This window comes from Aricia agestis, chromosome 7, assembly GCF_905147365.1.
Source record: "Aricia agestis chromosome 7, ilAriAges1.1, whole genome shotgun sequence".
NCBI lineage: Eukaryota > Metazoa > Arthropoda > Insecta > Lepidoptera > Lycaenidae > Aricia > Aricia agestis.
Window position 1 is genome coordinate 4,663,838 of NC_056412.1, and position 18,277 is coordinate 4,682,114.

Genomic DNA, 18,277 nt, shown 5'->3' on the forward strand with positions numbered 1-18,277 from the left:
TAGCACAGAGAGCGTTGTACCGTGCGTTTACCGTTGCGTATGTTTATTCGACAGTAATTTGCCAGCGTCGGAAATACTAGCAGCAATTTTATAAGAGTGCCGTTTGTGGGATCACAGACTGACAGGGGGCCACGGAAGATCAGGCGCCACGGCTTGCCGCGGTCGATGAATGAGTGGCTTGCCCTTATAAACTCTTGCTGTGTTATGTCCCTTGTATGTGTTTTAAAGATGATTTTATTTGAACGAAGTTCCTTATTTATTTATTTACAATTTCCCCGCAGCCTGCCGTCGTTCGTGCCACTGTTCCTGTTCGAGCAGTTCCGGCGGTACTCGAACTGCTTCTTCCTGCTGATTGCGCTGCTGCAGCAGATCCCCGACGTGTCGCCCACTGGCCGCTGGACGACGCTCACGCCGCTCGTCCTCATCCTAAGTGTCAGCGCGCTCAAGGAGATCGTCGAGGATTTTGTGAGTACTTACCACCTGTGACCTGAGGCCGTAGCCAAAGTCCCCCTTTCGTTAAAAACGATGACGAAATTCCTAATCAATATGTATGAGATTTCTTCTGTAATATGTAAGAGATGTCTTCGCAAGCGAAATGTCATTTAGCGATGAGTTATGTCAAACCTGAAACCGCATACATTTTGATAACGAGTTTGGTCATCGTTTTTAACGAAAGATACTTTGTCTAGGGCCTCCGTTGCGACAGTCATGCAACAGGCGTTTAAAAAAAATTCGCGATGAGTCATTCCGGGCTCTGGCTGTATATCTTGCGACAGCAATGCAACAGCTGGCTTTTGACAGCAGATTGCACAATATCTACTATTTGGCATTTTTTCGTAGGTACAAATTTCGTAATGTCAATATAATATGGTTGTACCCACCACATTCCGAACCTTGTTAATAAGCACAGTTTTCAATCAGTAGCCGCCGCGTATGTTTGAAATTATGGTTTCCGACGTACTATAGACTATAGAGTATAGGCTATAGCAGATGTAGACGATGTAGTGTCGATCGATTCGAACAATTTACAACTATTTAACTAGAACTAATTTAACTAATGACCTATAGTTTATAACCTCGGCAGTTATTTGTTTTTGCGACCTTCCTTAGCAACCAGCTGTTTGCTCATTCGTAACCAATGTTTTCGTAAAAATTCGTAACCGTTTTTAACTGGTGATAATCCTCGAACTAAGCTCAGTTCGAGGGTTATCACCAATTAAAAAACTTTAGGTATACTCGATGCATCCTCCTTTTTAATTTGTTTGATCCAAATTCGATGGAATACTGCGCTTTCCCCTTACAATTTTGACGAGAATCTATATTTCACCACGCAATAAACATGTTTTGTATTAGTTTGTTTTTTTTGGTTGAAGACAACATGGCAACAATTAGTGTAGAACATCATGGAAATAAATGCGAATTCATGGAAAAGGACTATGCAGATCATTTGCAATATAATGCTTATTAAATTGTAAATATCTTTATACAGAGTTTGTAACTACTCAAGGTCAGTTGCCATTTTTAGGGTTCCGTACCCAAAGGGTACAGGTTACGTAAGGAACCACCAAGGTATCCTTCCTTACCCAATGTTTCGTCACATACACAACAGTTGTGTAACGTTTCAGAAGCGTCACCGCGCGGATGACGAGACGAACCGGCGGCGCGTGGAGGTGCTGTGCGGGGAGGTGTGGAAGGCGGTCCGCTGGGAGCGCCTGCAGGTCGGCGACATCTGCCGCGTCCTCAACAACCAGTTCTTCCCCGCTGACCTCGTGCTGCTCGCCTCCAGGTGGGTGTTGTTAGACTAGGGTGACACTGTCAGTCTTGTATCAGTTCAGTCCGTCAGTTCCAGACTGACGCCTCACGCCAGAACGATTCGCCATTATCCCGTCAGTCTGGATCAGACTGATGGACTGAACTGATGCCAGACTGACCGTGTAACCTACGTCTTAGTCTCAATTCACACTGGCGCCTACTACGAAACCGTACAAACAATTGAACGAGAATGCCGCGTCATGCTCTAACAACGTCATTTCACGTTTGTTAGAGTAGGATGCGGCATTTTCGTTCGATTGTTTGAGTCTCAAAACTGTTTCGTGGTACGGCCCCAGAGTCGAAACAACGCGTCCCGTCATATTTTTTCACCTACAGCATTTTCATCTCTATTGTTTTCTTATTTAAGTAACAAACTGCTGTGTGCATATGGAAGTTCGCACTTAGACGTTCACTTGCTATTCCATATTCACTCATCAGAAATTTGTTTTATAATCATTCAACTTCGACTCTGCCAGTGTGAGATGAGGTTTTAGGTGCATGTTCTTTAGCCCATTAAATCACGTCAAATCTCGCCAGGGCACCACCTGGCGAGATTTGACGTGATTTAATTGGCTAAGTCTTATGGCAGTTGGCACTGGCCACTGCTTACTGTAGGACTTAGGACCCGTCGACGACGAAGACGACTTGACGAGAGTGTCGTACTTGTAACTTTTAGTTAAGTATTTGAAATGTAACTTTGATTATTATTTACTTATATGGGCTTTACCCCGCAAGCAACTCCATAAATTGAAATCACGTGATTTTGCTTGATTTCATTTCTGCATTGCCAAGTTACGCCTCATCTCATCCCTCCACACCGAAACATGACCCCCACTCTTTTCCAGTGAGCCGCAAGGGATCTCGTTCATCGAGACGTCGAACCTGGACGGCGAGACGAACCTGAAGATCCGGCAGGCGCACGCGCACACCGCGCAGCTGCGCACGCCGCCGCAGCTCGCCCAGCTCGCCGCCACCCTCACCTGCGAGCCGCCCAACAGACACCTGTACGAGTTCAACGGCATGCTGAAAGAGACCAACGCCAGGTGAGGATAGAGTCGTGGAGAAACTCCCAAAAATACCTTAGGTGGTGCTCTTTTTTCATTAACGTATGCTTTTAACCGGTGCCATCTGAGTATTTATTTTTATATATTTGAGTATCATAATATTTTCACCGCCTTCATTAGCTACATTTCTTAACGTATTCGTGTTTATTTTCTGTATGAATTATGAGTATTTCTGTCAAATATTACTGAAATACAACTCAGTTGCAGCCGAATGTTAGAATAATTTTTAAATTATGTAAGCACTAAGCGGGGGCCCCTAGACGATTAATTTTATTCCGTAATATCACGTATTGTGCAATATAATTGACCGTTTAGGGTTGATATTGAACGCGCCCGGCTACCAATCTTATTGTCAAATACATTGTTCAATAATATTGTTCAATGATATTGCACAATAAAATTGATCGTTAAATTCTAGACTCTAGAGGCCCACTAACGTGTTACATATAATATTAATATGCTGTCCTTGTCTTTCTGCTAAGCAGCGACAGTGACTGCATTTCAGCTATCAGTGACATATTCTATCAATGGTTCGTGCAAATCTTTCGTGGTTGGATATCGCTGTCGATCCTGGCGACACAGGAGACACAGCGGTGGGAATGTGTGATGGGTCAAAGCCTGATAAAAAAAATATTCTATCAAATTCTCATTAAGTTTTTATGTTTGCAGCACGATGCCGCTGAGCCTCGAGCAGCTGCTGCCGCGCGGCGCGATGCTGCGCAACACGGGCTGGGTGTTCGGCGCCGTCGTCTACACCGGACACGAGACCAAGCTCATGAAGAACTCCACAAAAGGTACTGTAGCGGTGACCTCTACGCAGTCTCGTTTACTTTGTATCAGAATAGTACTTTGTACCATCGAGGAAATTTATTCATAGGCAGATGGCGGATCTACGCCGTTTGGTCGGGTTATGTCAATTCAATATTTGCCGTGATCTTTTGGCTGGATTTGACATAACACAACCAAATTACAGATCGACAAGGCTTTAAATGAACGTGGCGAAAAAAGGAACTAACGCTGCCATCATACAAAAACGTCGTTTTTGACAGTTCTCCTTTACGTGCAGTGCCCCCGCTCACGTTCATAAAAAGGTAAATTCATAAAAAGTGTAGTAATTACGTAGGTCCGCCATCTGCCAATGAATCAACTTCTTTGATATTAATAAATAATAATAGCTCCCACACCGGTTTCGGTGACGGTGGCCGGATTCATTGAAACCAGGCCAGCTACGCAGGAGTAATTTTATAGTGCCCAAGTGTGTGCGCTGAACACAAGAGCACTCTCTATTCCTATACTCTCATAACCCAGTGGGACGGAATACCGACACGACCGGCGAGAGATCAGGCGCAGGACCCATCCGACGCATGGATCATCTTACTTGTCAGACAATCAGGTGATCAGCCTGCATTGTCCTAACCAAACTTGGAAATAACATGTTTCCAACGCGGGAATCGGGAATCGGAATCCCACGACCTCCGAGTCAAGAGCCGCGCTCTGTACCACTAGACCACGGAACTTCTTTGATAGAACTTGCTCGACGATATGACAAGTGACAAGGGCTTTTTTTTTTTTTAAACGGGCAAAAGGCCCACCACACATTCCCACCACTGCAACTCCTGTGTCGCCAGGATCAACAGTGGTAACCAACCACGAAAACCCTTTGATATGATCTCAGGGATGCCCGAGGGACAAGCTAAATCTGTCTTGGGACCCGCAACGAAATTAATCAGAAGAAATGTAGGAGGAGTAGGAGTGACAAGGGCTTTTTTAACTCGCGTTTGCGTCATTATAATCAGAATATTGATTTATTTTTTAATTGGAGGGAAAACCTACAACTTGAGGAAACAAGTCCGAATAAAAAAATATTGTACACTCAAGTTAGAATAACAGTTAATTGGAGTTACAAATTAGAGCCAGTTACCAGTCTTCGCAATTAATTTACTCTGTGGACAGAGGCAAATAATATTAAAAGCTTACATAATACTACGTAATCTAAAAAAAAATATGACTAAGTACCTATAATAAATAATGTGGGAATATGCGTGGCCACCACAAAGGAAGATCTTCCGACCGAGCGAGGTGTTATGCTCGGTCAGGCCGAAGCCCGCGTGATACATCTCAGCTGTCGTATATATACTGACGCGCTCAGAAAACTTCGATAGCGCGATGCAGAAATGTTAGGCGAATTGTGGGTACCGTCACAATAATAAAAAATCTGCTTTTTTCCAGTAACAAAAGCCAAACACAACTTATACAATACTTATGATGGTAATCTCATGTGAGTTTTTATACATAAGTAAATATGTGGCTATACGATCCAGGGGTTCGCGAGTTCAATTCCCGCCGTTTGAAAAAAATGACGTTTTACAGGACGTGTCACGTTGCATTAAAATATGTCTTAGAATTTAGATAATTAAACAAATCTTTATTATTATTTTAAATGTATGCTATAGACTGGGAGACAAACACACATATATTCATCTTTACATTCATATTATTTTATATTAGTTATCTGAGTACAGTGCTTTGGGCTACACTATTTATTATTCTTGTACATACTTTGTTCTATCAAAGAAGTTGATTCCTAGGCAGATGGGAGACCTTTGTAGTTTGGTCGCGTTACGTCAAACCCAGCCGACAGATCACAATTAACATTGAATTTACATGATTCGACCAAATGACGTTGGTCTGTCAACGGCCTAGGAATCAATTTCTTCGTACATGTTGTGTTATGTTACATATTTTATAATTAAAAAAAACTTGAGAGGTGTCAAGGGACACCTGGATGGAACGAAATTATAAAAAAAAAACAAAAAAAACTTGAGAGGTGTCAAGGGATACCCGGATGGGACGAAGTTATTTCTTATGTACGAAAAACCTGTATACACGAGAGTGAGAGAGAGAGAAAGAGACAAAAAGATAAACACGCGCTACCGCACGGCTTCGTTTTGTGTCATGTCGTTACAAGTTTTTCCACCTAGCCCTCTTTCGCAACGCGTGGTAAGGAACTTCGTTCCAAAATTCCGTGATTGTTCCAGCGCCACTGAAGCGGTCGTCCATAGACAAGGAGACGAACACGCACATCCTGCTGCTGTTCGGTATCCTGCTGGCGCTGTCGCTGCTGAGCGCCGCGTGCTCAGAGCTGTGGCTGCGCCGCCGCGGGCCCGCCGACTGGTACCTCGGCCTCGATGGTTCGTCGATACACAACCCCCACGTTCCATTTGATGTTAAAAACGATAAAAACGCTCAAAATGCCTCCTATGTTGAGCGTTTTGGACGTTTTTAACATCAAATGGAACGCGGGGAACATAATATGTGGGTATATGAGAGATGACCACGAGGTAGATCTTCCGACCGAGCGAGGTGGTATGCCCGGTCAGGCCGGAGCCCACGTGATAAATTTCAGCTGTCGTATAATATATACCGACGCACTCAGTAAACTTCGATAGCGCGATGCAGGAATGTGGCGCTAATTGTGGGTACCGCCACACATATGCTAGATGACCCCCGCAACTGAGTTGCGCCAAAATTCGTTCATCAGAACCGTACAATGTACATTTTACAAGGATGAAAAGTATCCCATGTCCATTCCCGGGACTTAAAGTATTTCCATACCGAATTTCAAAAATCGGTTAAGCGTTGTTGTTTGTTGTTGTTACAGTAAGTACTACATTTTTGTAAAAATATAAGTCAAAAATTATATATTTTTTTTATTTGTTACAGAGGCACAGAACGCAAATTTCGGATTCAACTTTTTAACCTTTTTAATATTATACAATAATCTTATACCTATTTCTCTACAAGTTACTGCCGAAATCGTGCGATTTTTTCAAGTGAGTATCAATTTTCGTTATAACTGACATAACATCAGCTTTATTTTAATACCTCGATTGTGAGAATCGCAGACACAATAGATTTTCAATTGTTATGCGACAGCCGGGTTCCGCTTGGGGATTGATGGGTTAAACATGCAATCCAGATATAGTTTTTTAATTAGATACTGAACCAGAAATTTGATCATGGGTTGGAGTTTTGTTATCGTTAGACGTAGGTTACGCGATCAGTTTTTCATAAATCTGATCCATCAATCTGGTCAATATTGACAGAAAACTGATCGTCTAACCCACGGATTGATGGACTGATCATTTTTTAATATACGTACTTTTTATAATCATCAGTATTCCGTCTTATAGTAAGTTGGTTCAAAAGTAATGTATATTTAAACATTATCAGGCGAAATTCATAGCGATGGATAGCGAGATGTACCACGCGGAGTCGGACACGCCTGCGCAGGCGCGCACCTCCAACCTCAACGAGGAGCTGGGCATGGTCAAGTACGTGTTCAGCGACAAGACCGGCACCCTCACCTGCAACGTCATGGAGTTCCACAAGTGCTCCATCGCCGAGGTGAGAGACACTTCATATTGAAATGAGAGTAGACAGAACTAAGGAATACCTCGACCATCGATGGCGTATCCACGCGAGTTGGGCGCGACTGTCACTTTCAACATGTTTCACAATGCTGAGTAACGCATTAGTACAGCGCGCGCCGGCCGATATGACATACGTCGGTTGGCCTACTCGTTAGTTCTGTTTACTCTGTTGAAACCGCCAAGCCACCTCATTTTGATGTTTGAACTTTTTAAATGTCGACTCCCACCTCCCAGAGGTGCCTCAGTGTCAGTGCTCAAGAATATTTCTAGATCTCGCTCCATTGCCGGCAGTGACTACAACCATGCTCAACTAACTAAATCCAACTACAACATCGTATGTTACGCCCGCAGACGATGTACTCGCGGCCGGCGGCGGGCGAGCGGGCGGAGGACACGCTGCTGGCGCAGCGGCTGCGGGAGGGGGGGCAGGTGGCGGGGGACATCGACGAGTTCCTCACCATGCTCGCCGTCTGCCACACAGTCATACCCGAGCCCCGCGCCACCGAGCTCGACTACCATGCCGCTTCACCCGGTACATATAACTTTCTCTCCTAGAAATATTATTTCTGTCGTAGACGTAGGTTACACGCTAGGTTCGTTCCTTATCAGTTCAGTCCATCAATCTGGTAAAGATTGACGCGAAACTGAACGTCTAACCCACGGATCATTGCATTTAGCAAGCATTGTGTTTAGCACTTATGCCTTTGTCTTGCCGAATGTACGAATATGTTAAAACCTTTAATTGTGTCCCCAGACGAGCGCGCGCTCGTGTTGGGCGCGGCGTCGTTCGGGTACGTGTTCGAGGCGCGCACGCCGAGCACGGTGACAGTGCGCGCGCGCGGCGAGCCCCGAACGTACACCGTGTTGCACGTCATCGCCTTCACATCCGCCCGCAAGCGAATGTCCGTTATCGTGCAAGACGAGAAAGGTATACATATAATTTATATAATAATGTTCCACGAAACAAACAAATCAATCCAGTCCGTTTACAATTAAAATTGTATACTCATGAAATGTTAATATCATAGGTTTCATAATATTATCATTTATTTTTGATAGTATCATTTATAATTTTATTATTTTGGAACAAATATTGTTACTACTGTATGGTCTTAAAAAACTAAGTGCTACATAAATTAAAAACATAAACCTATTTCATAAAACGAGAAGAAAAATATGATATTGAATTAAAGTGGCACACCCATTCTAATAGTATTAATATTTGTATCGCAGGCAACATAAAGTTGTACTGCAAGGGAGCTGACTCGGCGCTATACCCGCGGCTGGCGGGCGGCGCGGGCGCGCAGTACGCGGCGGGCACGCTCGCGCACCTACAGCGGTTCGCCACGGAGGGGTTACGCACGCTCGTGTTCGCTGTCGCCGATATACCCCTCCCCGTCTATCAGGTAAACTATCGTTTTCTTTATTGAAACCCAATAAGCTATTTTATGGAAGGTATTGTTGATTTTTGATTGAGATTCGGACATGTATATGTTTACTCCGGCATTCTTATTTAAGCTATTTCCTACTTTCTGAATGCAAGTATGCATGCATGCATCTTAGAGTATATATAATATGCCACGAGAAAGAACAAACGCTTCACTTTATCACGGGAAAATGTGCGGTATCTGTAGGATATTCTTTTCGCGTTCGAAGACGCGGGTAGAATTAAAATTGATTAATATTGCGCTCACGTGTACAGGAATGGGCGAACACGTACCACAAGGCGAGCATCGCGATCGCGGACCGCGAACAAAAGCTGGAGGAGGCGGCCGTGCTCATCGAGACCAACCTGCGGCTGCTCGGCGCCACCGCCATCGAGGACAAGCTGCAGGTAACATCGAAGAAATTGATTTCTAGGCAGTTGACGGCCCTACGTCATTTGGTCGGATTATGTCAATTTAATGTATAGTTTGTGCGTTTTAAGATGATATGCGTGACACATTATAATGACAATAGTAGGGAAGTTACCTAACAAAAATTAATCGATAATTTAAAAATATCGAATCACTTCGTAAAGGAATTGCAATCGAAATTATCGATTTCGTACTGAGATTTCAGTGGTGCCGGCGATTCAAGATGGCCGCCCTTTTTTATCAATTTGATTTCGATAATTTTATACTCCTATTTCACAGTTAACAATATAATTTTATATTAATAAGTTAGCATTTAGCAACTTTTAATTTTTATTCATTTACAATTATAGGAAACATTTGTTTTTGTACCCTTCTTAAAAATTATAGACCCATCTCGCTTTTGAGTCACATATATAAGTTGTTTTCTAGGATCATTACGAATCGCCTATCCAATAAACATGACGAATGCCAGCCACCGGAGCAGGCTGGGTTTCGCAGAGGCTTTAGCACCATAGACCATATTCACACCTTAAGGCAAGTTGTACAAAAGTCACATGAGTACAGGCAGCCATTGTGATTTGCCTTTGAGGACTATGAGAAGGCTTTTGACTCTGTTGAGACCTGGGCTGTTCTGGAAGCCCTGCAACGATGTCAAGTCGATTGGCGTTACGTCGAAGTTTTGATAGATCTATATAATGCCGCGTCTATATCCGTCCGAGTACAGGGGGCCACAACAAGGCCAATCTATTTGCATCGAGGAGTGAGACAGGGGGATATCATTTCCCCGAAACTGTTCACAAATGCGTTAGAGGACGCCTTCAAGACCCTAAACTGGAAAGGACGTGGCATAAACGTTAATGGCAAGTACCTCTCACACCTTCGTTTCGCTGACGATATCGTCATATTGGCAGAATCGTTGGAGGACTTGCAGGAAATGTTGAACGACCTAAATGAATCTTCCCGGCGGATCGGTCTCGGGATGAACTTAGACAAGACGAAAGTCATGTTCAACGAACATGTTCTTCCGAGACCGGTTGCAGTTAACGGTGTCTTTCTCGAAGTCGTAACGGAATATGTCTATTTGGGGCACATACTGCAGGTAGGTAGACATAACTTCGAGAGAAACCGATAGGAGTATACAGTTGGGTTGGGCAGCATTCAGGAAGCTAAGCCACATTCTCACGTCGCATATTCCGCAGAGCTAGAAGACGAAAGTCTTCGATCAATGCGTGCTTCCCGTTATGACCTACGGGGCGGAAACCTGGCCTTTTACAGCAGGGCTAGCTCGTAAGTTTTCCGTCGCTCAGCGTGCTATGGAACGCGCTATGCTCGGAGTTTCTTTGGCGGATAAGCTTCGAAATGAAACAATTCGTCAAAGAACTAAAGTCACCGACATAGTGCAGAGAATCAGTACGCTGAAGTGGAACTGGGCTGGTCACGTAGCTCGAAGAACAGACGATCGCTGGAGTAAACTTACTCTGGAATGGAGACCAAGGCTGGGAAATCGGGGTGTAGGTCGACCTCCAACTAGGTGGGACGACGATCTCCGCTTAGTTGCAGGCCCATGTTGGATGCGAGTAGCAGGAGATCGGTCATCTTGGCGTTCATTGAGAGAGGCCTATGTCCAGCAGTGGACGACTATAGGCTGATATGATGATGATGATGATGATTTGTTTTTGTAGATGGAATATAATTTATTACATTTTGATTTTTTTTTTGTTTTCTTGTAAAAAAATCCGTAGCAAGGAATATGAGAACTGTCAGTCTGTCACCCATATTATCATCCTAAAACGCACAAACTATAATTCGTAATTTGTCGGCTGGGTTTGACGTATCGCGACCAAATCACGCAGGTCCGCCATCTGCCTATGAATCAAATCAACTTATTACAACACTATTAAATGTCATAGCTTATGATGATTCCTTGCTTTTCTTTATGATACTACTTAAATCAAGACCCTAACTTGACTATTTATCTAAGACCTACATGAACAAGATTTGACTTTAAGATACGCGCTCGATTAATAAGGTCAACTTGCACCAGCCTAGGTTAAAGGTAAACCTGGGGTTCTCATATTTTATGAAAGAAAATGCTTGAAATTCACGATTTATTCTAACTTGGATTGACGCAAATGACCCTTATCGTGTTATCTCTTTCGTTCTTCGCGTTTAAGAATTGATAACATCATAATATTATTTATTGCGAAATAACTTTAATCTACACCTGCAGATGCTCCTAAACGTCTCAAAACCTAAATGATTTAATTTAATGAGTCTGTTTATATTAGTAAGGGAGTCAAGAGTGCTATTCGTGTAGTTACTCGAGCGTCCTAGTAGGTTTTTTACATTACGTAAAACTTGTATACAGCACGCTGTATATTTTAAATGTTATTAAAATTGGGAGTTATAAGTATGGTGTTGTTTCCAGGACGGCGTGCCCGAAACGATAGCGGCGCTGCTGAGCGCGAACATCCACGTGTGGGTGCTGACGGGGGACAAGCAGGAGACGGCCATCAACATCGCGCACGCCGCGCGCCTGCTCGCCGCGCACACGCCGCTGCTGCTGCTCAACGAGGACAGCTTAGATGTATGTTACATACGACCAAGGGTCAATTCAGACCGCAATGGGATGCGTAGATATGCATTTGTAATGAATTGACAGATGTCGTGAGCACGAGACGTCTTGCAAATCTGTCGAACCCATACTTTAGAAATGCACCTACGCGTCGCGATGCGGTCTGCATTGACCTTTACGAGTTTGCGTACACGCACGCAATGTTTACGTGCGCGCCGAGTGTACTACTCGCGAGAATACAACACTTACATACAGATTAGGTGCTGCTTCATATTATCTTATATACCTATTTTGCGTGTGAAGAATTATCCAATAATATACAAGTTTTACTACTGTCTACGACAGCGACGATAAAACAGCACATTTCGGTTTCACTGTATAAAAATATAAATGATACTTATTCTATATTCTGAGCCACTCGAATTGGTGCACGTTCATACGAGCTTGTGTGTTAGGGTCAATCAGATCGTAACGCGACGCGTAGACGTTCAAAAAAATATTAACAAGTATTGAATTGACAGATTTGCACGACGTCTCACGCAATTGAAGTCTGTCAGATCCATACAAATTTAGAAATGATCCTACGCGTCGGGTTGCGGCCTGAAATGACCCTAACGTGTAGCGAGACTAATTTGGGTACCGTTTCAGGCGACGCGCGAGAGCCTGTCGCGCCACACGGCGGAGTTCGGCGAGAACCTGCGCAAGGAGAACGACGTTGCGCTCATCATCGACGGCAAGACGCTCAAGTACGCCACCGGCTGCGACCTCAAGAAGGACTTCATCGACCTCTGCCTGTCCTGCAAGGTCGTCGTGTGCTGCCGCGTCTCGCCGCTGCAGAAAGCTGAGGTTAGTAATTCTATTTTTAAATGTTAAAGTATTGAACTATAATATAAAAAGTAAAAAAGCTGTACTATGGGAATAATGGTAAATACGATATCTTAAAAGCCAGCGTGAAATAACGCACACGTATTTCGCGAGTGTCAGTGAAGTTCAGACAAATAAATCCATAGCATAGGGTGAAGCCAAACGAGCGTAATTTGTGAGTTGTGACTTGTGAGTCGCAAAATTTCGGCTGAAAAAAATTTTGCTGCATTCAGTTTCATAGAAAATTCCTACTTCATTCATACGAGCGTAATTTTCTGAGTCATAATCATTATGAGAAAATATTTACGCGACCGAAATTGTGCGACTCACGACTCACAGAATTACGCTCGTTTGGATTCACCCTTAAAGTTGTGTAAATTCTTCTCTTCTTAATATTCAAGAATAATATAGCTTAAAAACATTTTAGAAGGAAAGAATTCCCAATAGCCGTTCACGTCGTGATTCTCTATACGTAATCGTTTTGCAGGTGGTCGAGATGGTATCTAGCGCGACGGGTGCGGTGACGCTGGCGATCGGCGACGGCGCCAACGACGTGGCGATGCTGCAGCGCGCCTCCGTCGGCGTCGGCATATCCGGCGTTGAGGGCCTGCAAGCTGTCTGCGCCTCCGACTATAGTATAGCTCAGGTTAGTAAATTCATGCTGATTATAAAGCCCCTATAAAATTATATTAAGTATTTAGTCCCTTATTATGTGTCTTTGTAACTTTTCAAGCAAGAACAAATCACACTGAGCCGTACAACGTCTACATACGTCTTTATATGTCCTTAAGGTTTCTTATCAATTTTTTTTATAAAATAAGAGGGCAAACGAGCAAACGGGTCACCTGATGGAAAGCAACTACCATCACCTATGGACACTCGCAACAATATAAGAACTACAGGCGTGTTGCCGGCCTTTTAAGAGAGAGTACATTGCTTGTCCAGTCTTTCGCGTCATGCCATTTTGTTTTTCTGTGTATAATCTAAAGTCTAAACGAACATGTCCTGAGCGTCATCAATTATTGCATTAATATTTCTTTTCTGAATGAGAAATTTCTAACTCAAATCTGCGTGGATGAGAATATTTACCCACACATATGTATGCATACGCACGCACACACGTAAACTGACCGCGACTATCCGCAGTTCCGGTTCCTGCTGCGGCTGCTGCTGGTGCACGGCGCGTGGAACTACTCGCGCATCTCCAAGCTCATCCTCTACTCCTTCTACAAGAACATCTGCCTCTACGTCATCGAGCTCTGGTTCGCCATATACTCCGCCTGGTGAGTCCCGATATTGAAGCTTCTACGGAAAATACTATGTTATAGTTAGGAACTTAAAGGTCCCACACGTTAACAGTCCACCTGCAGGCTATGGTCGTCAGGCTGCCTGACAGTTATTGACCGTCTATTCAAAATCTATAAAATCGTCAGGGGAACTGTGAGTCTGTGGTCTTTTCCGATTAACTGCCAGGCGACGGCCTGCCGGCGAACTCTCAATGTGTGGCTTTATCTTTAGGCTTCGACACTTATCGACGGCAATCGATAAGTTTCGACGGCTGCAACATCAGAAGAGCTGCAGGTGCGTTGCCGGCCTTTTAAGGGGCAATACGCTCTTTTCTTGAAGGTTTGCAGGTCGTATCGGTCCGGAAATACTGCTGGTGACAGTTCATTCCAGAGTTTTACAGTGCGCGGCAGAAAGTTACGCGAAAAACGCACTGTGGAAGACTGCCACTCATCAAGGTGATGAGGGTGGTATGTTTTTCGCGTGGGACGATAGCGAATAGTTGCAGGTGGTATGATTCCGAACAATTCCTCAGAGCACTCCCCGTGATACAACCGATAGAGGATGCAGAGTGAAGCTACATCTTGGCGTAATTCCAGGGGGTCCAAGCCGTTTGAAACACTATGGCAGTCAACAATTCGAGCACCCCTTCGTTGGATATGATCCAGAGGGAGCAGTTGGTATTTTTGCGCCCCTGCCCAGAGATGAGAACAATATTCCATATGAGGCCGAACCTGCGCCTTGTAGAGTTGTAGGCGTTGGTCCGGACTGAAGTACTGTCTCGCTCTGTTAAGAACGCCAAGCTTCTTCGAGGCTAATTTGGCCTTACCCACAAGATGATATCGGAACTGGACTTCGCTCGATATGTTGACGCCAAGTATCTCAATGCTAGGGGAGATGGTTATAGATGTGCCCTCGAAACGAGGATAAACGACCATTGGTGACTTTTTAGTGGTGAACGCGCAGACTTGTGTCTTGGCGGGGTTGAATTGGACTAAGTTACGTCTACCCCATTCAGAGACCTTCTCCAATGAATTCTCCACCTTAGACACAAGTTCGTTTCGACTCTCAGTGACATTTTGCCGACTTATATTAGGGGAGCCGGTATATACAGCATCACCTGTACTATCATTCGCATAGCAATGAATGCCGTTGGTTTGTAACATGTCATTGATATGCAGTATGAATAGAGTAGGCGATAGCACACAGCCCTGAGGGACACTAGCATTAACAGACTGAGTTTCCGAGCATTCGCCTTTAGCTACGACCTTTATGCTTCTGTCTGCTAAGAAACTAGTGACCCACTTACATAATTTCTCGAGCAGCCCGTATGATGGAAGCTTTGATAGCAGCGCTTTATGCCAAACCCGATCAAAGGCCTTCGCAATGTCCAAACTAACAGCCAATGCCTCTCCCTTCGACTCAATTGCCTGAGCCCAACGATGAGTCAGGTATGCCAAGAGATCACCAGCCGAGCGAGCCTTACGGAACCCGTATTGTTTGTCGCTTAGCAATCCCTGGCCGTCCAAGTATCGAAGTGTTAGCATAAAGACTCGCCACTCGACCTAATTTTATCTGTTGCTGTAGGTCGGGCCAGATTCTGTTCGAGCGGTGGACGATCGGGTTCTACAACGTGATATTCACGGCGCTGCCGCCCTTCGCCATCGGCCTCTTCGACAAGATCTGCTCGCCCGAAATTATGCTCAGGGTGAGTTGTACTGCATTACAGAAAACTGTTGAGATGACGCTCTGGAGTCCCCGCCTCCCAGGGAGTCCAGAGCTCTGTTTTGCCTTCAATTTAATTTAATATATAGTCTGTCAAAAAAGTGAAGAAATTAAAAAGTGGCAACATCGTAGACCGTAGTATCATCCCTTTTTTTCTTAGATTGATTTGAAAGGGATGACACTACGATGTTGCGATTCGCCGCACCGCTTCACCAATGTGCAAAAATCATTTTATAGTAAAAAGAAAATTACAAATTGTTTATTTGGTCTAGAACAGCCACTGATGACTGAGTGTTTCTATAATATATTGTTTCATTTTCGATGTCGTGAAACGGCCACATAAATTTTGTCAGTTTATATAAAACGTTGTCAATCAATGTCGCCACTTTAGACCTGCTGGTGTGTTTATCCTTAGCACCCGGTACTATACGCGCCGTCGCAGCAGAGGCTGCTGTTCAACGTGCGCGTGTTCTGGGTGTGGGCGGTGAACGCGCTGCTGCACTCGGTGCTGTTGTTCTGGCTGCCGGTGCTGCTGGCGGCGCACCACGTGATGTGGCCCAGCGGCAAGGACGGCGGGTACCTAGTGCTCGGCAACTTTGTGTACACGGTGAGAACTAATACCAGAGTAAACAGAACTAACGAGTAGGCCGACTTAGAAGAGATCTCAATACGTTTGACGTAGTATGTCATATCGGCCGGCGCGCGCAGTTCTAATGCGTTACCCAGCATTGTGAAACATGTTGAAAGTGGCAGTCGCACCCAACTCGCGTATATTCGCCCGTTAACCGTTTGTTTGAAGTCGAGGTACTCCTAAGTTCTGTCTACTCTGCTAATACTTTGCTTTGCCCGCGGGTAAGTGACTATTATTTCATTCCGTTATTAGATGGGCGATATAATATTACAATACAAATACATTATTTAGTCTACTCTACATTATTTATTCTACGCTCTTCTTTCATTTACAATAGGTGGTATACAATATAGTAGAATCCGCTTTCTGTCAAGTTTAGAAGCTTTGTTAGGCTCTCGCTGAACACACACTTCAAAACAGCACAGAGTTCTTCGAAAAACATGTAAACCTTACTTTGCTTTGTATCAAACGGTCTCTCGACGGATACGTACATACAAGAGAGAACGTGAGTTAGAGTTGATTGATGGAATGATAATAAAAGAGATTTAATTTATGGTACAGGCAGTAAATATAGCTAACTTAGGGGCTGCTTAACCACATCCTGATAAGTTCCGGGTGTTTATTTCCAACTTAACAATTACAATAACTGAGTAGAACACACCTAGTAAGCTCACGCCTGTATCAGGTGACTAGGCTCTTCCATGGCTAGTATTACAAGACGTACGAAGATAGGTTATCCACAACTTATCTGCCAGATACTCCATACTCTATCCGTCAGATATGTTGTGGGTAGCCTATCCGGCACTTATCAGAAAGTGGTGAAACAGGTCCTCAGTGATTTTTATAAGCGGCCAGGTTGTTAGTAATAATTTTGTGTTTCAGTACGTGGTGGCGACGGTGTGCCTGAAGGCGGGTCTGGCGACGCACTCGTGGACGTGGGTGACGCACATGTCCATATGGGGCTCCGTCGGCATGTGGTTCATCTTCATACTCATTTACAGGTGAGAAACAGGTGCTTTCTCGAAAGTCTCTTAATATTGCACATAATAGCTTTAATGGAAAAATGTTTTTTTTTTTCTCTCATACATTGAAACGATTTCACTTGTTGTAACTTGTACGGTTCCTACGTGATACACGAATTTTGGCGCAACGGAGCTGTCTAATCTGGTATAGTTACTCAGGGTAAGTTCGGATACAGGGTAATTCCGGATAATTCAAGTTAACGCTAAATTAAACAACATTTACGATATGGTACTACAGTTTGCGTTTGCAGTGCAGTATGGCGTATGAGCCCTTACCGCCAGGCAATAAAAAACACTGAGTAATTTAGTGATAAGTTGAAGTATCCGGACTTACCCTGTAACCGTCCCGAACTTACACTGATTAACTTTATATTATCAACAGCAACCTGTACCCGGCCGTGGGTATCGGCGCGGTGATGCGCGGCATGGACCGCATGGTGTTCGGCTCGCTGGTGTTCTGGTTCGCGCTGCTGCTCATCCCGGCCGCCGCGCTGCTGCCCGATCTGCTCATCACTGTGTAAGTAACACCGTTACTGCAACTTCCACCTGCCTATATTGCCCCTTTGCTAATAACCATATTTACAATTATTATTAACTAGTAACTTTACAAGATCTAATTGTCTTTGGATTATTAAAAACTAGCGACCCGCCCGGCGTCGCTCGAGTATAAAATATATAGCCACTGAAAAAATCATTAAAATTGATAGCCTATCCTTCACGTGGTCTACTTCTTATCTGTGCCAAATAACATAAAAATTGCTCCAGTGTAGGTGGTAGGTATCATGTAGACTTTCAGAGAAGATTTGCAAATTCTGAATAAAAAAAATTGAGTTTGAGTAGTTCGCGAGATAAGCCCTTTCAAATAATTTCCCCCTTTTTTACACATTCTCCTATTAGTCTTAGCGCGATAAAATATAGTCTATAGCCTTCCTCAATAAATGGGCTATCTAACACGGAAAGAATTTTTCAAATCGGACCTGAAGTTCCTGAGATTAACGTGTTCAAGTTAGC

At 44.0% G+C, this 18,277-nt stretch overlaps 1 protein-coding gene across 16 annotated transcripts in view; it reads left to right on the forward strand.

Moving 5' to 3' along the window:
* Nucleotides 1-18,277, forward strand: part of LOC121728767 (probable phospholipid-transporting ATPase IA) — a 116,190-nt gene that overhangs the window by 88,687 nt on the left and 9,226 nt on the right. For all 16 annotated transcript variants that reach the window (XM_042117022.1, XM_042117019.1, XM_042117026.1 and 13 more), the window contains 19 exons: nucleotides 282-465; nucleotides 1,626-1,786; nucleotides 2,658-2,855; nucleotides 3,546-3,670; nucleotides 5,915-6,067; nucleotides 6,600-6,709; nucleotides 7,110-7,283; nucleotides 7,661-7,841; nucleotides 8,064-8,237; nucleotides 8,543-8,715; nucleotides 9,012-9,143; nucleotides 11,594-11,752; nucleotides 12,389-12,586; nucleotides 13,092-13,250; nucleotides 13,751-13,887; nucleotides 15,476-15,596; nucleotides 16,029-16,220; nucleotides 17,127-17,245; nucleotides 17,649-17,783. In XM_042117022.1, coding sequence (XP_041972956.1) covers nucleotides 282-465; nucleotides 1,626-1,786; nucleotides 2,658-2,855; nucleotides 3,546-3,670; nucleotides 5,915-6,067; nucleotides 6,600-6,709; nucleotides 7,110-7,283; nucleotides 7,661-7,841; nucleotides 8,064-8,237; nucleotides 8,543-8,715; nucleotides 9,012-9,143; nucleotides 11,594-11,752; nucleotides 12,389-12,586; nucleotides 13,092-13,250; nucleotides 13,751-13,887; nucleotides 15,476-15,596; nucleotides 16,029-16,220; nucleotides 17,127-17,245; nucleotides 17,649-17,783 — 2,985 coding nt within the window. The remainder of the gene's footprint in view (nucleotides 1-281; nucleotides 466-1,625; nucleotides 1,787-2,657; nucleotides 2,856-3,545; nucleotides 3,671-5,914; nucleotides 6,068-6,599; nucleotides 6,710-7,109; nucleotides 7,284-7,660; nucleotides 7,842-8,063; nucleotides 8,238-8,542; nucleotides 8,716-9,011; nucleotides 9,144-11,593; nucleotides 11,753-12,388; nucleotides 12,587-13,091; nucleotides 13,251-13,750; nucleotides 13,888-15,475; nucleotides 15,597-16,028; nucleotides 16,221-17,126; nucleotides 17,246-17,648; nucleotides 17,784-18,277) is intronic.